Raw genomic sequence first — 18,839 nt, 5'->3', positions numbered from 1 at the left:
GTGATAAACCTCCCAGAGCTTTCTAAACAGGCCCCTTAGCAGAAAGAGAACGCTTTCCTGCAGCCTTGACGTTGCTCTCCATCTGATAGCGCTCTCCGCCAACCGAGGTCTAAGCACCGGCACTGGAATCAACGATCAGTTGCTTCACCGACGCCGATACGCGCGGACGACCTGCCTCGCTAATTGGAACACAACTGAAATCAGAAATGATGTATAAGAGATGGCTGGGTAAGTTTATTGCGGAACCCGCCGAGGATTAACTTCTTTTGATGCAATTTACGACTTTGTTCTTGGCCCCTGGCTCCTGGCGCTATAAATCAAGTGTTTGCATATTTCACGGAAAGAATTATCTGTGGAACCGTAAAATGTATTCATCTAGGTGTCGAGAAATAATTTGTAATATTTTTATTTGTAATGCACTAGAATTTTATTAGGGAGTGATTGAACCAAAATGTTTTGTTGTGCACTTAGAAAAATTATAGACCGTTTTTCTCCGTGTGCTGGCTCTACCGAGAACATTTTAGGTAGCCGCTTATCACGTTTTGTCCACGTTGGGTCAAATTTTGTGTGCTCGCAGTTAATGAGATAAGGTGAGAGTTGATAATTTGACAGGTGGCTGATAATCCAGAGCTCGTCCCAAGCGCACTGAGAATTCAAGTGGCCTAGGCTGCCGGCGGGGGGCCAGTTCTTATCGGTTGGAATGGGGACAACGCCTCAGTATTAATGGAAGACTTCATTTTTCTTCCTATTGCGTATTTGAAGTTGAGTACGGAGAATTGGATAATTCACGGTCAATGACCTTCCATTTGTTTACAATTCAGGTCTGAACTTAACAACACGTGGGCAAGTGCAACAAAAGTTTCTCTTTAAAATTTATACTCCCAGCAATCGCATGTTTACTAGGAAATTGCGTTGCAGTTCCATTATTAAGAATATCAACATTACTGCCTCGCCAGTTGTAAAAATATAAACAGCTGTGGTCAACATAATAGCACCGACATATTCACTTGCGTTTTTTATGAAACTATTCTAAAGCTACCAGTTTCAAAACTTTTTAAACTTGCGGAGGGTATAATGATTTCAGTTAGAAGTTTGCAACGCAGTGAAGGAGACGTTCCCGATCCCATAAGTTATATATATTCTTGATCAGCATCACTAGGCGAGTCGATCTAGCCATGATCGTCTGTCCGTTTCTACGCAAACTAGTCTTCCAGGTTTAAAGCAATCGGGATGAAATCTTATAAGTCTAGTTTCTGTTGCAGGTAGACAGATCGGACAACAATATCCTATAGCTTCCATAGGCATATTAACAAAAAAAAATGTTCTTTTAATTATAGCTTCGGTGTTTTTTGACTTATTATCTTCTACTCTTTTATTTTTTTAATGTTTCATGAATTTGTGATTAAATTTTTATAAAATCGGACGATTGTACCATACATTTGCCATAGGAACGTCATCGGGAGTGTGCGAAGGCGACTACTATATATACACGAAAAAATTAAAATCTACTGTGATGGTACGATCGCAACCAATCGAAGGTAACGCTAAAAGAATATCAAATGGCTTGTGTGAATGAGCGGTGATATCTCGGGGCCGTTGGGGATAAATTCTCAAGTTTATTAGTCTAGTTGTTTTCTTACTCAAAATAAAAAATCTCGAAAATTGTTAGTCCACCAAATTTGCAAATGACATTTTCCGAAAGGAAATAGATTAACCTTTCAGAATACATATGGCGAATTGTGATCGGACCGAAATTAATGTAGATATATCCGCTGAAAGTACAAAAAGTCGTATTATTTTGGTTGTTTAAAAAATACAAATGAAAACATATACATAAAAATACATATACATTTTGTCCCAAAGAAGTTAAGCCCATACGTTTTCAAATCGAGGGAAATTGTAGAGATACGGCGAACTCAGTGAAATAGCCAAAATTCATCATAGGTTCAGACGCAGGTGAGTATATCGACTTGGCTAGTGATCCTGATCCAGATACGCCCTCCTTCTACCTGTTGAATTAATTTTATGGCCCATAAAATCGAACCAAAGAATTTTACATATATCAACAAATTAATCCTTGTTCCATACAAATTGAAAAGTTGAAGGTTCTTATTTATATATATGTTTATATAAATATTCTTTTTGATGACCGGTTAATCAGAACACGATATAAAAAACAGGACAAACACAAAACCGCACTAACAACAGACAAACCGCGAAACAAAAAAAGGCTTGGTCGAAAAATAATAGCATGGATCAAATCGGTGACCCGAGGAATTGTCTAAAATAAAGGGGTAACGGCGAATAATCGCCTTCGTTTCTTCCTTTTGTTGGCGCGTTGTTTGTTTGTTTTCTTTTCTATCATCTCTTCAACTTCTAGAAGTCATTTGAATGACATATATTCGCAAAAATTTTGTTTTTATAAAATGTTTTTTATAGTTTAGATGAGACTTCTTCGCGATAGATGTATATTTGGTTTTTGTGAAATGTGTTCTATCGTGTTTCTATCTTCCAGTAGAGGTAGGAGCCAGAGTTTCTTACGAGTGCCTTAGGTACATAAGGGATGACGATATAAAAGAGGCTATTCCAGTGATTGGGACTCATCAAGAAACTTCATTATTAAGTTATCCAAATTTATAACACTTTACACCCTATATTAAAATGAAAGCCGTTAGATGAGAAAATATATATAGGGTAAGGTAAAGTGACAAATATTAATATTTTTTAAAAGTTTAAGAGCAGAAAGTTGCTGACATCTATTAAGCATGTTCTCGTAAAAGATCGATGGTAAAAGACATCTACATATGCAGATGTAAAAATTATTTATTTTTTCTTCAAGAAAAGTTGAACATGTACCTCAGTTCTGGGTTAAAAATGAACAAATTAAGTTGTTTATTTTCTAGTTCCTAAAAACCAACACAAAATAATTGTTTTTTTAGTTATTGGCTGTAGAAACGAAAAAAATAATTATATAATGTCAAGAAATACAAAACAAATGAAATCTTTATACCCTAATGTTTGTGACGATACCCTAAAAGGTACTATTTGAAATGTGATGGTGTCACTTACATAATGCGCACAAAAAACACAAAGTACCGAGAACAGTTGCTAAAGATTTTATTCATACTTGTACATAAATATTTATCTGACTTTTCCACAAATATTTGCTCTCGCACTGCTGAAACACATATAAATTGAATAGGATTTTAAATTTTTGCTCAACCTTTGAAGTCAAAATTATCTCACGAACAAATTACGCGAGCTCTAAATAATGTAATACATTGTCGGCACGATTAGTAAATTGACTACAGTCACTTCCTATTTTTGACGTGACGTCACATATGAGATTTGGCGAGTTCGCCGCCTTACCCTACACTCCCTTAGCTGTAAAAAATGTAACATTTTTATTTAACAATGGAACCTGGAAGCGAGTTCGATTTATGTATGCTCGAAATCGAGAAGAGTGTAATCGCAATATAGAAATAACTTATGCTTGAATTCGAGAACTATTCATCTCGAGCTCTAGATTGACTGGATGTTGAAACCAAGAAGACTTTATCTCCATATCGAGAGCACACGAAGACTTCGATCTCGATTTCGAGAATTTTTGTATGAGTCGATCTTGGCTCACTTTAAAGATTGAAAATACTGATATTGAGAACGTATTTTTCTGTGAGTGAGCTTTTTGGTCTTTTAGTCTAATCCCGACGCTTTTTTTAATTACAATAACTTTGGAAAACAAAATGTACTGCAACAAATCGAATAAATAAAAAACAGGAAAGGAAGTTCGGCAAGCCGAAGCTTGTATACCCTTGAAGTTATATTTATTAAATTTAAAAATACAAAAAATGGTATTCCCAATAGTATATACATATGTCAGAAAACACCGAAGCTATAAATTGTTTCATTTTATTTTCCCACCAATTATCCGATCGTTCCTATGGCAGCTATATGATATAGTCGTCCGATTTTGATAAAATTAAATTCGAAATTCAGAACTAATTAAAAAATGTTATTTTTAAGTTATATGTTAAAAAACACCAAATATATAATTTAAAAAAAATGTTTTTTTCCGATTATTCGTATGGGAGCTATAAGATATAGTTGTCCGATCCGTCTGGTTCCGACTTATATACTACCTGCAAAAGATATAAGACTTTTGGGAAAGTTTCAGCACGATTGCTTTAAAACTGAGAGACTAGTTTGCGTAGAAACGGACGGACAGACAGACAGACGGACATGGCTTATCGACTCGTCTAGTCATGCTGATCAAGAATATATATACTTTATGGGGTCGGAAACGTCTCCTTCACTACGTTACAAACTTCTGACTGAAATCAATATACCCTCTGCAAGGGTATACAAATTACGAATATTTATCTTTTTTGTATTAGTTGACTAACCTTCATGTACTTTAAATTTTCCAGCTCAGACTAGTCGGGTTCTAACGAAGTCGACGGTGCGCAAGGTGCATTCAAAGGTAGGGCCCGCCGTGATAAACGAATTGTTAAGTGAGATGCCAGAGTGCAACCATCGCCCGGTGGCCTACGAAGGCTCCAGTTACGAACAGATCCTCAAGACGCGGCGCAATCACCTGACTCCCAACCTCCAGGCGCACTTCAAAAAGCCTCTCGTCATCCACACCGGCCACATGCAGTGGCTCTATGATCACGAGGGACGGCGCTACCTGGACATGTTTGGCGGAATCGTTACTGTCTCCGTCGGGCACTGTCACCCGTAAGCGAGGGCATTTTATAAGCTTGCAGAGAGCATTCATATAAATCTATGTCCACCTGTCCGTTTGTTTGCAAACTATTCCCAACAATTGTTTAACAGACTATCATTAACAAGTTATAAGCAAACAAAGTGTGCCATCTCGGAAACAGCCGATTTGCTGCATGTATATCTCCATCTCACTACCATTAGCTGTAACTGGCCGTCGACTATAGTGTTCTTCTTTGTCTTTTTAAGATTCCAGAAATAAAAGGTATAACAAAATAGAACGCTATAGTCGATTGCCGCGACTATCAGATACCCGTTACTCAGCTAACAAACTTAAAAACAAGAAAGAACGTTATAGCCGAGTACCTCGACTATCAGATACCCGTTACTCATCTAAAGGTCCAATGGGAAACGGAGATATGAAAGCAGCAAAGCGAGATTGAAATGCACCACCTACCCGCGATCCTATACATAGTTATGGGCGTTAGAGTGGGCGTGGCAAGCTTTTGTTGGGTCAATAGATAGGTATTGATGAGAACAATACATTTCAGTTAAAATTTTTATTCTAGCCTCTGTAGAAGCCACAGTTTTGGGCGGTTCGTGGGCGTGGTACCCTGCTGAAACAAACTTGCGCTGCGCAGGAAGCCCAAGAATCTGCGTGCCAAATCCCAATAGCCAAGCAACAACATATTTTTTTTTAACAACATATTTTCTTACCGCCCAAAAAAATTACACGTGCCTTTTGGCCTATTAGCCTATCATACTGAATATTTCATAACTTTCGGCAAAATCTAGCTCTAAAGATGATAAAATCATTTGCATTTACCAATAGGAAGGTGAACCAGGCACTAAGCGAACAGACCGCCAAGCTATGGCACACGACGAACATCTACATGCACCCCAAAATCCATGAATATGCCGAGCGTATGGTGGCCAAGTTCCCAGGGAACCTAAAAAGCGTTTGCTTTGTTAATTCAGGCTCTGAGGCCAACGATCTCGCCATGCTGATGGCGCGCATGCACACGGGAAACCAGGACATCCTCTCCCTGCGCAACTGCTACCACGGAATGTCGCCTTACACCATGGGTCTGACCGCTCACTCCACCTGGCGCTTCCCGCTGCCGGGCGTGAACAACGGACTGGTGCACGTGATGAACCCCGATCCCTACCAGGGCATTTGGGGCGGCTCAAACTGCAGGGACTCGCCTGTGCAGACGACGCGCGAATGCCAGTGTCGGGAGGGCTGTCAAGCCGGTGACGCCTACTACAAAGAGCTGGAGGAGACCTTCAAGTATTCCCTGCCGCGCGGCAAGGTGGCGGCCATGTTCGCAGAGTCCATCCAGGGGGTCGGTGGCACGGTGCAGTTCCCCAAAGGCTATCTAAAGCGGGCGGCCGCCCTGGTAAGGGCTAACGGAGGACTCTTTGTGGCCGACGAGGTGCAGACTGGCTTTGGGCGCACCGGAGAGCACTTCTGGGGCTTCGAAGGCCACGACTACGTGCCCGACATAGTCACTATGGCCAAGGGCATTGGCAACGGCTTTCCGCTGGCCGCCGTGGTCACTACGCCGGAGATCGCCGCCTCACTGGGGCAAGCCCTGCACTTCAACACCTACGGGGGCAATCCCATGGCCAGTGCCGTGGGCATTGCCGTCTTGGACGTGATCGAGGAGGAGCAGCTGCAGCGCAACTCGCTGGACGTGGGCACCTATCTTCTTAAAGGTCTGGCCGAACTGCAGCAGTGCTTCGACATTGTTGGCGATGTGCGGGGCAAAGGTCTGATGATCGGGGTGGAACTGGTGGGCAATCGCGAAAAGCGTACTCCTCTAGCCACGCCGCACGTCCTTGACATCTGGGAGAAGTGCAAGGACCTAGGCGTGCTCTTTGGACGGGGTGGTCTCCATGGAAACGTAAGTAGGAGCTCCTCCTTAAGCTAGGTGCATCCTCATCTGGGCTCCTCCGTCCTCGTTGCACGTCAAACTAACAAGAAATTGGCCTCCGTTGAAGATTCCCCAGGCGAGGTGGACTCTTAGGGGGTTCTTCTTCGGGTGCATTATCACTCCTCCTGTCTCTATCTGTACATCCTTTCGTTCATTTTTACAGGTTCTGCGAATCAAGCCTCCCATGTGCATCACTAGGGCTGACGCTAAGTTCGCTTTGGACGTGCTGGCCCGGGCTATCACGGAGTCCCGATCCGAGCATAATTAACAAAGATTCGAGTGAAGACGACGATAAGATACATTCATACCCAGTAGAGCGGTTGCAGGGTGGTCTCAGTTGCATTTATTAATCTATTTAACTAATTGGAACCTCTGGACAATTTTAAGTCCCTGAGCTTTCGGTTGTTTAATATTTTAAAAATTTATTTTAATAGGTACATTAAATGTTTTACGAAACCTTATAGTGAATCGTATGTTAATCAGGTACATTTGATTTTCAAATTGTGCCAAGGGAGACACAAAGACACAGGAAGTCCTTAACGCAAGACAACTTGAAGTCTTGTTCCTTATGTTTTTTAGTACGGTAAAAAGTAATCAAACAAACAAACCTTTTAACTAGTAACGTTCGCACCATTAACATACATTTTTAATATCAACTTTTGTGACGAATATTTTTTAGACTTTGCCATGCTGCGTAGGCAAGTAGCTAACCAATTTGCTGAAGCAGTCCGAAGAATTAAAAAAAGAAATTCCATGGTCTAAAGTCGTCCCCATAGAATTAGCTATTAAAAACAAAAGAAGAACGCTATAGTCAATGCTATCGACTATCAGATACCCGTTACTCAGATAAGTGGAGTGCGAGGGAGATGGATTTATACACACTTTCTGGGCTCTTCCTTTTTAATGAATGGCCTGATCTGAACACTTTTTGTCCTGTAGAGCGATATTGATAGTCAAAACCAAACCTTATTCACATTTTCTACCGAATATAAGAAATGTGGGTACTATACGTTTTTGGCGTTATGGGCGCTTGTGGGCGTTAGAGTGGACGTGGCACGCTGCCGAGTAACGGGCTTAAAAATTATACATCCCAAATGAGAAAATATTCGTCCGATTTAAAAACATTTTAATTTGTTATCCTGAAATATTAAGGTACACCCTATGGTAAACAAAAATATGATCAAAAACAATGAAACTGAAATAGTTTCCAGTCTTTTTATATCCTTCCCATAGGAGCTATAGGATATAGTTGTCCTATCGGATTAAATGTAAAAAAGTATTTTTGCTGTTAGAACTTTGGTGAGATAAAATTAATTTTCCAATTAAATATAATCGGTTTAAGATTAAATCTAATTTTGAACTTAGTTCGCTCAGAATCTACTGTTGCTAATCAAAAACATACACACTTTTTAGGGTTACAAATGAAAATGTAAGGGTATAAAAAGTACTCATTTTCAATTCTAGGACTGCTTTATAAGTAAGTATCCTTTATTCATAAAAACAATCACATCTGTAGTTATAATACTAATACAAAAAATAAATTTTAAAATTGGGTAAATTTTTTTTGTATTAAAGGAATATTTATTTTTTAAATCGTAAAAAGTAGGCGTAGGTAGACAGGTTTTCTTCATATTTTATTTGTATTCTGCTTTTACTGTCAATAAGTTATATATGTAGCACTACTACTTTGCATGTAAGAAACCACCAAAAATTTTGTTAGTCAAGTAAAAAATACTCGTCGCCTTAAAAGGTCCTATATTGTTCTTCCTTCCTTCTTCAGGTGCTGAGTTTGAGACCTCCCCTGTGCCTATGCACCGAGGATGTGGAATTCACCCTGGAGACATTAGAGGCAGCCTTCAAGTTCCATATGAGCAAAAGCCCTCGGAGCTGGAGAAACAGCCAAAGAACTTAAAAAGCTGATTGAACTATAGAGCACATTTATTCGCTTCACTTACAAACTAGTAATTGAACAATGTTTTAGTCGAATCCTAAGATTAGCATTTTCTGAGCGAGGCTTTGACTTAATTGTAAACATTCTTATTTTTAAGAAATAGATTGTGATGTAGAGCGTTTTCTTATGGGATTCGTGGGATTTGAATCCATTGACGAATATATGGTTAACTAGCATAATGTTTGGTATTCATGGCATTGCTTTGAGCATAAATAAATAATATAACTCAAAAATCACCTTCGCTTAATCTAGTTAATGCAAAAATGCAGTCTTGTCCAGTATTCCAGGAGGTTCTCTTGGGGTGGGTCTCCTGTGGGAAATCTGCTCCCCACGTGGCTTCTGCTAGACTTGGATGTCAGAGTGTTTGCCCTCGTTATTGTAATCAGCAATGAGGAGCGTCTCTGACAGCTCTTTCCTCGCCTTCTGCAGAACCCAGAACATCAGAGCCACTCCACAAATTACCTTTAAATAAACAAAATGGATAAGAAATAGTCTTGATCACGAAAATTACAATAGAAGCACTACTATTGTCACTTCTTAGTTTAAAATTACTTGGTAAGTGAACATTAAAAGCTTCAATTGATTGAATAACTTATGGTTATAGTCCAAAACTGAATAAAAATAACGTTTTAAACAAGAAAATAATAATAATAAATAAAAATAAATACGCTACTTAATCTTTATATACTTTACATTCTAACTTTGTATCTACTGGCTGTGACGTCATTGGCGATGTTCTTGCTAGATAAATGCATAAAATCATTGGGTAAGATTTTGTCAACTGCCCACATGAAACAAAAGAGAACGTTGTAGTCGATACCATCGACTATTAAATATCCGTTACTCAGCTAAGGGCAGTGCGCGGGAGACGGAGATACGCAAACAGCAAAGAGACTGTAACCAAGATTGCACACTTTAATTGGTCATAACTTTTTAATAAATGGTCCGATTTAAAATTTAATTTACTTTTTTACAAAATCTTTAAAAATGTAGTCGCTAGACAGGTTATAGCGTTATATGCGTTTGTGGGCGTTAGAAAATTCTTGGAACCATCCTGAAATAAACTTCCGGAAGAAGCTTAAGAGGCTACATACCAAGTCTCAACTTTCTAGCATTTGTAGTTTCCGAGATCTCAGCATTCATACGGACGGACAGACAAACGGACGGACAGACTGACAGACAAACGGACATAACCAGATCGAGTTTTTTAAAGTCTTTTCCATCCTATAAATACATAACTATCAGCTAAAGTTTGTATTCTAGCATAGACGCCACAATTTTTGGGCGTTTTGCGGGCGTTGGAGTGGAAGTATCACTTGCGCTGCTTACGAAGCTAATGAATCTATATCTGAAATCCAAGCTCTCCAGCTCTTATTGTTTCTACTCGGGGAGAGGTGTTTTTATTTGATCAATTCCCATCTAATTGCTGAGAATCTTATTATGAGAGTCTAAACGCAATGTGGACTTCACGTGCGGAATGTACTAATCGAAACTAGCTAAAACCGAATTAAATTTCTCTGGCTTAGCTCGCGCTCACCTATTATAGCGAGTTAAAGTTTTAAACACCAATTTTATTTATAATCGCCATATCTTTTAAGACGATTATGTAGATATAAAAAATAAGGAACTAAAAAGCCAAAACACCCTGTCATTAAAAAATCGAAAAGTGAACGAAAAATTACGGTACTTCATCATGAGACACAAATATGAAATGTTATATAATATTCAAACAGCAAGCTAACCAACTATTTTTCTTTAAAATTAAATTAGACACTTTTCTAAAATCATATTTCATTTGAAAAAAAACACAGCAAGCTAATTTAATTTTATAGAAAAATGGATGGGAGCTAAGGGATATAGTTGTCCGATCCGGTTGGTTCGACTTACATACTACCTGCAATAGAACGAAGACTTCTTGAAAATTTTCACCCAGATAACTTAAAATCTAGCAGACTAATTTGCATTGAAGCGGACAGATAGACATATTTAGATCGCATAATCTATTGATGCTGATCAAGAATATGCGTAGATAATTCGAGAGGTCTTTTTCACTGCGTTGCAAAGTTCTGACTGAAATCGTAATACCCTCTGAAGGGATATAAAAACGGACACCCAAAGGCATTAATAGCTTTACATTAAAACAGCCATTATGCCTACCATTTGAAAATGGTTTGCATGCATATGTACGTACTCACGGCACGAGCTCGAGAAATATTAAAATTAGTAGACTGTAAGGTAGCTGAAACTTGAAGTTGACATCCAAGCGAACAAGAGCATTTTTCGGATTTTATTTTGTAAATTTGTGGAACCAATGAAGACTATATTAATAATTTCAAATACTGTTCTTGAATACCTATATTATAATAATTGTTTTAGTTAAATTGATTTAAGCAAACTTTTCCGATAATTTAATAATATTATACAAAAGTTGTTTGTATTGGTAATACGTAACAAATAATAATACTAAGTCAAGTCACAATAGGTACTAACATTAAGGAGTCAATACGACCCGGAGCGAACTCACCTCAAATACGAAGCTAATGTAGCCTGTCAGCTTGGTATCATTATCATTAAGAACTTCGTGCATCGATCTTAGCGTTGAGCCCAAGTAAACATTGATAGTTTGGGCTGGCAGCAGCCCAATCATTGTGGCCACATGGTAGTCTCTCGTATTGATGGAACTGATCTGCGTAAATAATAATCTGATATAAAACTCGGTCTGAAACAGCGTGTCATGCCTTACTTGAACTAAGTTATAGGCAAAAAGGGGTATCAGTGAGAAAACATTTAGAGTAAACCGGTTTTCATTTCAAGTAAAAATGTTGTTTGCTTTAACGAGGGTTTCTCCCCTCTATTTAAAAATGATTAAATCACCCGTGTAATTACATTCACTCAGGGTATTTTTGCATTTGAAAAAAATTTGAGTGACATGCTGTGATATCTTATTCCTATGTTTAAACTTATAAGGGAGGTGGTCAAATACAGTATCACCTCCATTAAAACCTTTAGCAATTGCAATCTGGTCAGACCTGCCTCTGGGCCACTTACTCCGAATATCACATTCTGAACTCCGAAGGGAATGGGGGTAAGTCGCGTAAAGAGCACCACCCGAAATGCCTTTGGTCCAGATATCACGCGAAGAATAGCTCGTCCCGTATCGTTCTTGATCAACCTGCAAATAGAATCGATCGAACAATACTTATCAGAGATAAAATATATGCTTTTATTCACTAACCTAACTTTACACTTGCGTTTATCTAACCCACAATCAGGAAATGGTTATGGGGGCCATAAGCGAGTTCCACCGTTCGGCAGTTAGCCCCATAAAGAATGGTGGGCGAGGATTTCATGTTATCATATAATTACAGTTAATACATTATGTTGGCCTTTACGACGCTTGGTAAATATTATGTAAGAAAATATACTTTTCTTTGAGGAAATTTGATTTGCAGCTATAATTGAAAATTAGATACGTTTTGACGGTAATTGGCGGAAATGTAAAAACCTGCTGTTATCAGCTTTTGCCTTTGCAATTACTTCTCACAGGCGAGCCACATATATTTATAAATGCCTGATAAGGAACTGCAAACCAGCCGAGCAACTTCCTAAGAAGGTATTCAGCTGTGTGACGTGCTTACAGAAACCAAACAAAGTAGTATGAAAAATCGGGCTTTAATATATACCTATAAAACACCTGAATAAATGGCGGTGATTGTGGAAACACGAATTTAAATCCGCGGAATTACTGCCCATATCTTCAGCAATTTTCTGTGCTTTCCTTAGTCGCCGCCAGTGAGGTCATGCTGGTGGCGCCTAGCACCTGGTCCCTGTCAGCCCACAATCGTGGGGATCTGGCTCGGACGGCAGGTAAGCATACCTCGATCTCCTGGGGCTCGCTGGGACAGACTGCAGTGAGTACCTCGACGGAATAGTCGTTTCGGATGTGCAGGGTGTCGCCGAGCTGGCAGATAATGCCTCGGAACTCAGGGTAGGCCTGGCAGCAGTCATCGGGAATAGAGATGGACAGGCGCAGCGAAACGACGTTCCCGGGTGCGAAGGGGTAGTCAAGGAGTCTTCGACTGGTGTCTCGTTTACCAAGGCCCACGTGGGAGATGACGACTGGAGAGCAGTTGTACTTGCGGGCCACCTCGACAGTCTCAGCTGGACTCATGTCAACCTTGGGTAACACCCGGAGCTCTTTCAAGTGCCGGGCCAGAAGGATTAGGTAAGCGGCATGCAGTTCCAGGGGGGTGCGTACAGCTCCTTCACTTCCAGCCGACTGTATTAACGAGCACAGATCGCGATGTATGTCCAAAAGAGCACCGTAAAGCATTTTCTGGGGCGGCGTAAACCGGCCGGAGCTGGGCCAGCACCTGGCCAATCCACCCTCGTAGCCTCCGTACTGGCAGCCAGCATCCATCTGCCACAGCCCATTGCCATCTAGACCACATGATACTTTGCATGCGTCCGGTTGGGCGTGACTCAAACGGCACTTGTAGTCAAAGGATGTGGCCAACTCCTGAGGATTGCTCTGGTGCTGCGCGATCACCTCCGCCATGGAGCCGGCGGCAATAGCGTTGGCCCGACGCAGAGCACACAGCTCCCTGGACGTCTTAACGGTGCGTGTGTACTGGAGGATGTACCGGGGGTTACACAGAGGCGTCTTCGCCTCGTCGGCCGCCTCTTGCACTATCCGGCTGACTGGACTCGAGGTCTGGAAGGAGTGCCATAGCTCAGGAGACTGATCCCTTAGCAGCCAGAGCAAACTTTTCTTTAACATGGCTAGGGGCAGAACGTCTTCCACGTGATGCATATAACTATAAATCGAGCAAAGCTGCGAGTCCACCTCTTCGGGAAGGAAGAGCAACGCACCAGCCTTTCGCTTTCGGTTGCGATGGAGTACCAAGGCCGCTCCTGGCCTCAAGCAATCGCAGAGGTAGAGAAATTCAGATCTTTGCCGAAAGGGGCATCTCCGGATTGAGTCGGCACCGGCCACCACGAGGACATGCGCAAATACCCGGTTCTTTCTCTGTGGTTCCTTGAACGCGTCCTTCGCGTGCATATAGGCATTAAGATCATCCAATGCCATTATTCGATGGAGATCGATCTCCTCGGGCACCAGGACTGCTTCGGGCCTCGGATCGCTGTGCAGATACTCGGCCATTGTGGCGAACTGGCCCCCTGGGGCATCGCGGGAGAACTTATCGATAAGGTCAGGCACTGAGAGCGGCCGAATTCTCTTGGCGAATTCGGATGAAATGACTGTTGGCAGCACCAGATGGACATCACTTCGATCCGATGTGACCACTACAGAGCATCCACGACGCACGTCACGCCAGGCAGAAAACTTCAAATTTTTAAGGGATCGCAGCATTTGAGAATCAAAGGAAGCACACAGGACAGAGGCAGACAAAAAACTATGTTGGCTTAATGGAAGACAGTTGGACAAAAGGGTGCCCTGATTTCCATCACTACAGTGGACCGAAGATTCGAAAGGTCGCTAAAATGGTAAGCCGGGTTGTGACACTTGTCAATATAACCAAGAACGAAAGTTCGTAATGCGTAAAATTTGCAAACAAAATCGAGAACAAAAGCTATCTTCGGCAAACGGAAATTTTAAAACCCTTGCAGACTTTACCGAAATTGGATGCCCAAAGTAGCGAGAAGAATGCCATGTCAATAGCTTTTACATTACGTGAAATATCTTTACAAATAACTTTGGAATTGTTTCTGAATATTCCTAAGGGAACCGCGTCCGATCGGCACTCGCTTTTACCCTGATGCAGGTACGATTAAAAAAAGGATTTGAAAGGATTCATGTCAACAGGTTTTGCACTGCGCCAAATGTATTTAATTTTTGCCAGTAAGATCGGGGCGTAACATATTTTAGGGCGACCGTGAAAATTTCAGATCTCTAGGTTTTAAGCTGAGCTCGCAAATGGTATAGAAACAGACGGGCATGGCCATATCGGGGGATTCGATGATAATAAATAATAATAAAGTAATAAATATTATAATAATCGAAAACGTCTCCTTCACTGCATTACAAACTTCTGACCCTCTGCAAGGGTGTATAAAACAACTTACAACATTTCCCAATATTAACAAGGAAGAACACTATACTGGGTTATAGCTGTTTAATGAACAATCCAATATTTCTGTTAAAATTTTTATTCTAGCATCAAAACTGTGGGCGCCACAGTCTTGGGGGTTTGTAGGCGTAGAGTGAGCGTGGCACTTTACTGAAATAAACTTTCGCTGAGCAAGAAGCTCTTGAATCTGCATGCTTAATTCAAACATTGGAGCTCTTATAGTTTCCGAGATCATAGCCCTCGATTTAACTTTCATCACCATATTCTTAAGGAGTTTTAAAATTTTTTAGAATGAGATCACTTTTATAAACAAGTGTTACATTTTGGGTTTTTTATACACATTTAAAAAGAAACAAGAAAAAAAGTTAGCTTCGGCAAGCCGAAGCTTATATACCCTTGCAGCTATAATTATTAAATTTAAAAACACAAAAAATGATATTCCCAATAGTATAAGATAATATGTCAAAAAACACCGAAGCTATAATTTGTTTCATATTATTTTCCTACCAATTTTCCGACCGATCCTATGGCAGCTATATGATATAGTCGTCCGATTTTGATAAAATTTAATTCGAAATTCAGAACTAATTAAAAAATGTTATTTCCAAGCGTAGGAGGTTATATGTTAAAAAACACCGAAGCTATAATTTGTTTCATGTTATTTTCCTACCAATTTTCCGATCGTTCCTATGGCAGCTATATAATATAGTCGTCCGATTTTGATAAAATTAAATTCGAAATTCAGAACTAATTAAAAAATGTTATTTCCAAGCGTTGGAGGTTATATGTTGAAAAACACCGAAGCTAAAATTTGTTTCATATTATTTTTCCACCAATTTTCCGATCGTTCCTATGGCAGCTATATGATATAGTCGTCCGATTTCGATAAAATTTACTTCAAAATTCAAAACTAATTAAAAAATGTTATTTCCAAGCTTAGGAGGTTATATGCTAAAAAACACCAAAGATATAATTTTTTTTTCCGATTATTCCTATGGGAGCTATAAGATATAGTTGTCCGATCCGGCTGGTTCCGACTTATATACTACCTGCAAAAGATATAAGACTTTTGGGAAAGTTACGTAGAAATGGACGGACAGACGGACATGGCTAGATCGACTCGTCTAGTCATGCTAATCAAGAATATATATACTTTATGGGGTCGGAAACGTCTCCTTCACTGCGTTGCAAACTTCTGACTGAAATCAATATACCCTCTGCAAGGGTATAAAAATGAGGCACCAGATAGGAATTACTTTCGCTGTGCCGCTCTGGATCCAGCATCTGAACGCTCTGGCTGTTGTAGTTTCCGTGATATCGACGTTCATTTGGACAGACGGACATGCCTAGATCGGCTAGTAATCCTGATCAAGAAAAGATTTTCTTTATAAGGTCAGAAACTCTTCCTACATTCTGCATACTTTTCGCTTTATTCTAACGGGAATGACATCAAGTAAAAAGTTCACTTAAATATTTTCAAGTAGTGAGGTTGAATTGATATGAACAGGTCTGACTCATTTTTGTCGAGTCAAAGAGTCGAACACCAAAGCAAATTGAAAAATAATTTTAAGGATTCACGTTTCTTGTTTTGTCGGAAAATCAGAAGGAAATAATTTCCAAGTTGATTTATAATAAAGTTAAATTTTTTATGAAACAAAATTATTGAATCTGACTTCGAAAGAACTTTAGTTTTGCAATTCGAAACCAAAGCCAAAATCAGGACTTTTTCTTGGCCCAAGAGTACACGTTACAAAATCTGAAAGATTTTTCCTATAGATTCCGATTTCGTGTTCCGAAACCACAAAAGCTACAAAGTTGGAATTAAGCAGTCGGATTCTCGCGGTTCCTGCCAAGTCCACCATTACGCCCAAAACTCTGCCACGCTCACTCTAATGTCCACAAAAAATACCTATCAGCCCCAGTACAAATTGTTCAAGTTCATAAAGAACCTTTTGTCAAACATTGTAAACGCATGTGGCCCCCTAAAATCCGAAAAAGCCGCTTTGCTGCTGGCATATCTCCAGATATAAGCACTCTCTTTAGCTGAGTAAGGGAATATGATAGACGAGGGAATCGAACACAGCGTTGTTCCCTGTTTAGTCGTCTGATAGATACTCTGCTTAGAAATGGAAAATACCTAATTTGCATTTTTTACGAGTGCACATGCATAGCTTTAAGAAATCCATACCTAATTTGCTTAATATTCCGCTTGTAAAATCGTTTCTGTGTGCCCTGTATTTAGCACCTCCTGACAAACAAACGCATAACTGTTGCCTTACTTACGTTCGGTTGGGTTTCTGTTTCATGTATTGACCTTATATACTGTTACTATTGCAACTAATGATATTGAAATATCGCCTAATAAATGAAAGTTTGTGCAAGTTTTGTAAAATAAGATTATTGACGAATCGGCGTAACGTAAAAATATGTTTATCCGTAACCAATGAATCGAATTCATTCATAGAACTAAGACTACAAATCAAAAATGTACACATACAATAATGCCCTAATCACCACTCTTTCGAAAAAATCGAGTAATAGGGAGTATGTTAAAGTCTGTTTAAAATATATGTTTCTGCATATTGTAACGTTTTGAAACCAGTCCGCTTTGGTCAATTTGAAAAGGGCAAGGACCTCCTCTAAGCTTGATGTTATAATTTCCACTACAAATCAAGCTTTAGCTAAGATGTGTAGCTCAGTGTTTTGCCTAGCAACTCACCTTTGCACGGGAATGCGGTGCCGGCAGCTGCGAATGGTGGCATGCGCCACGGCGATGCCGAGGTTGGCGCCCAGGATCACGGTGAGCCAGCCGCGCAGGCAGCCAAACAGGTAGCCGGCGGTGATGAGCAGGACGAAGTAGCCCACCACCACGGGGAAGCTGACCAGGGCGAAGAGCGCCATGTACACGGCGAAGGTTATCCAGGCGTTCTGCATCTCAATCCAGAAGAGCAGCTGGCGGGCGTAGTCCCGCGTCGCCCAGCCGATGAAGACGAGTGCGCCCAGGAGGCAGGCGGGCAGCAGGCATCCCAGGTACCAGTTGCGGGTGAGGTAGCCGTGGGCCCGTCCCCACCAAGAGCTGCGCTTGCGGCTGCGGAGGACGGAGGAGGAGGAGGGGGGGCGGGGCCCTCTTCGACTGGGAGCGCTGCTGGCGAGGAAGGGGTCACACTCGCTGTCCTCCGAGGACTCCAGGACGAGCAGGGCGACCGAGGAGGGGTCGGAGGTGTTTGCTGCACTGCCCTCCAGTGGGTCCCCCTCCTTGCCATGGATCAGCTGAGCGCAGGCGGGGGTCGAGGGGGCGGGTACTGGCTTCTGCATGATGCTGTTGTTGTTGTTGGTCGCATATCCATACGAATTATTATTGTTGCTGGTGCGGCCGCTGCTGATCTCGAGTTCCAGCGACGACATGACCAGGACTAACGGTTAGCTCTGGAGGCACCTTTCTCCGTTTTCTCTTGCACTTTCCGCTGCGAAATTTCACTTTCGTGCACCAGCAACCGCATCCGCGCCGAAACAGATGTCGAACTTTCGGAATTTACGGGCGCATGTGTGTGCTGAGTGTCACATATGGCAAGGCAACCGAGTCCCAGAAACCGTTGTTATTGTCTTGATTCAATTGAAATTACGCTTTTATTGTTTATATACATTAATATACACCACCCGCTCAGCAAACGACGCACGTCTGCCAGCCGACGTTCCGATTGGAATTGGACAATTGGAACTCCGAGTTCCCGCAACGCAGCGGGAGAGAGAGATAGAGAGCGCAGGGGAGAGCCAGCAGCGGTGTTGCAGGTTCAGCTATTTTTCAGTCAGGGCTGGCAATTGTTAGGATATGTAGCCGCCCCTGGCTATGGCAAGACTGTGCAAAAGAAGCAACAAATTGGGACAAATTAATTAAATTATCTCACTTTTATTAGTGCAGGTTTCAGTAGATCAGTATTTAGATCCCTGAATCCCAAAATTGATGATAAAATTACGCTCGATGGTTCGACGTGGATCGTGTAAATTGAAAAAATGTTAATATCATTCATACAACTTTTTAAAGATTTAAAAATAATTTTAAAAATTTGATTTTTCTACCCTGGTGTGTATAAGACTCATATTTTTTAAATAAATCAACTAAATGATTTTAATTCGAGC

At 40.8% G+C, this 18,839-nt stretch overlaps 3 protein-coding genes across 6 annotated transcripts; 1 reads left to right on the top strand and 2 right to left on the bottom strand.

The window, feature by feature from the left end:
- The first annotated feature begins 71 nt into the window (after positions 1–71).
- On the top strand, positions 72–8,846 carry LOC108007697 (alanine--glyoxylate aminotransferase 2, mitochondrial). 3 transcript variants are annotated; one of them, XM_065864967.2, is made up of 4 exons: positions 72–228; positions 4,428–4,737; positions 5,555–6,629; positions 8,440–8,846. In XM_065864967.2, exons 1-4 carry the CDS (start codon positions 207–209, stop codon positions 8,569–8,571), a joined length of 1,539 nt encoding a protein of 512 aa, XP_065721039.1. In that variant the 5' UTR covers positions 72–206; the 3' UTR covers positions 8,572–8,846. The 3 variants fall into 3 exon arrangements, with proteins under 3 accessions (XP_065721039.1, XP_016926923.3, XP_065721040.1); XM_017071434.4 differs by lacking the exon at positions 8,440–8,846 and adding an exon at positions 6,823–7,120 and having other exon boundaries at positions 73–228; XM_065864968.2 differs by lacking the exon at positions 4,428–4,737 and having other exon boundaries at positions 137–228.
- On the bottom strand, positions 8,580–18,430 carry LOC108007698 (transmembrane protein 64). Of its 2 annotated transcripts, XM_036816027.3 has the most exons (4): positions 17,422–18,422; positions 11,659–11,782; positions 11,135–11,296; positions 8,580–9,072 (listed from the first exon to the last, which is right to left on the bottom strand). In XM_036816027.3, exons 1-4 carry the CDS (start codon positions 18,105–18,107, stop codon positions 8,953–8,955), a joined length of 1,092 nt encoding a protein of 363 aa, XP_036671922.3. In that variant the 5' UTR covers positions 18,108–18,422; the 3' UTR covers positions 8,580–8,952. The 2 variants fall into 2 exon arrangements, 1 of the variants encoding a protein (XP_036671922.3); XR_011604263.1 differs by lacking the exon at positions 11,659–11,782 and having other exon boundaries at positions 17,422–18,430.
- Positions 12,264–14,309, bottom strand: LOC108007696 (xaa-Pro aminopeptidase 3). Its single transcript, XM_017071431.4, has one exon. The coding sequence runs from the start codon at positions 13,982–13,984 to the stop codon at positions 12,368–12,370; it is 1,617 nt and encodes a 538-aa protein (XP_016926920.4). The 5' UTR covers positions 13,985–14,309; the 3' UTR covers positions 12,264–12,367.
- Positions 18,431–18,839: the final 409 nt, after the last annotated feature.

Source organism: Drosophila suzukii, chromosome 3, assembly GCF_043229965.1.
Source record: "Drosophila suzukii chromosome 3, CBGP_Dsuzu_IsoJpt1.0, whole genome shotgun sequence".
Classification (NCBI taxonomy): Eukaryota; Metazoa; Arthropoda; class Insecta; order Diptera; family Drosophilidae; genus Drosophila; species Drosophila suzukii.
This window is presented reverse-complemented; position numbering and strand designations above follow the sequence as displayed.

Bases quoted from the DNA above. Each gene is read 5' to 3' on its own strand.
- LOC108007697 (XM_065864967.2), top strand. From the start codon at position 207: ATGATGTATAAGAGATGGCTGG. The intron at 229-4,427 runs GTAAGTTTATTG...TAAATTTTCCAG, and splicing joins GATGTATAAGAGATGGCTGG to CTCAGACTAGTCGGGTTCTA. The intron at 4,738-5,554 runs GTAAGCGAGGGC...ATTTACCAATAG, and splicing joins TCCGTCGGGCACTGTCACCC to GAAGGTGAACCAGGCACTAA.
- LOC108007698 (XM_036816027.3), bottom strand. From the start codon at position 18,107: ATGTCGTCGCTGGAACTCGAGATCAGCAGCGGCCGCACCAGCAACAAT. The intron at 11,297-11,658 runs GTAAGTGGCCCA...TTATTTACGCAG, and splicing joins TTCAGAATGTGATATTCGGA to ATCAGTTCCATCAATACGAG. The intron at 9,073-11,134 runs GTGAGTTCGCTC...GTTTATTTAAAG, and splicing joins ACATTAGCTTCGTATTTGAG to GTAATTTGTGGAGTGGCTCT.
- LOC108007696 (XM_017071431.4), bottom strand. From the start codon at position 13,984: ATGCTGCGATCCCTTAAAAATTTGAAGTTTTCTGCCTGGCGTGACGTG.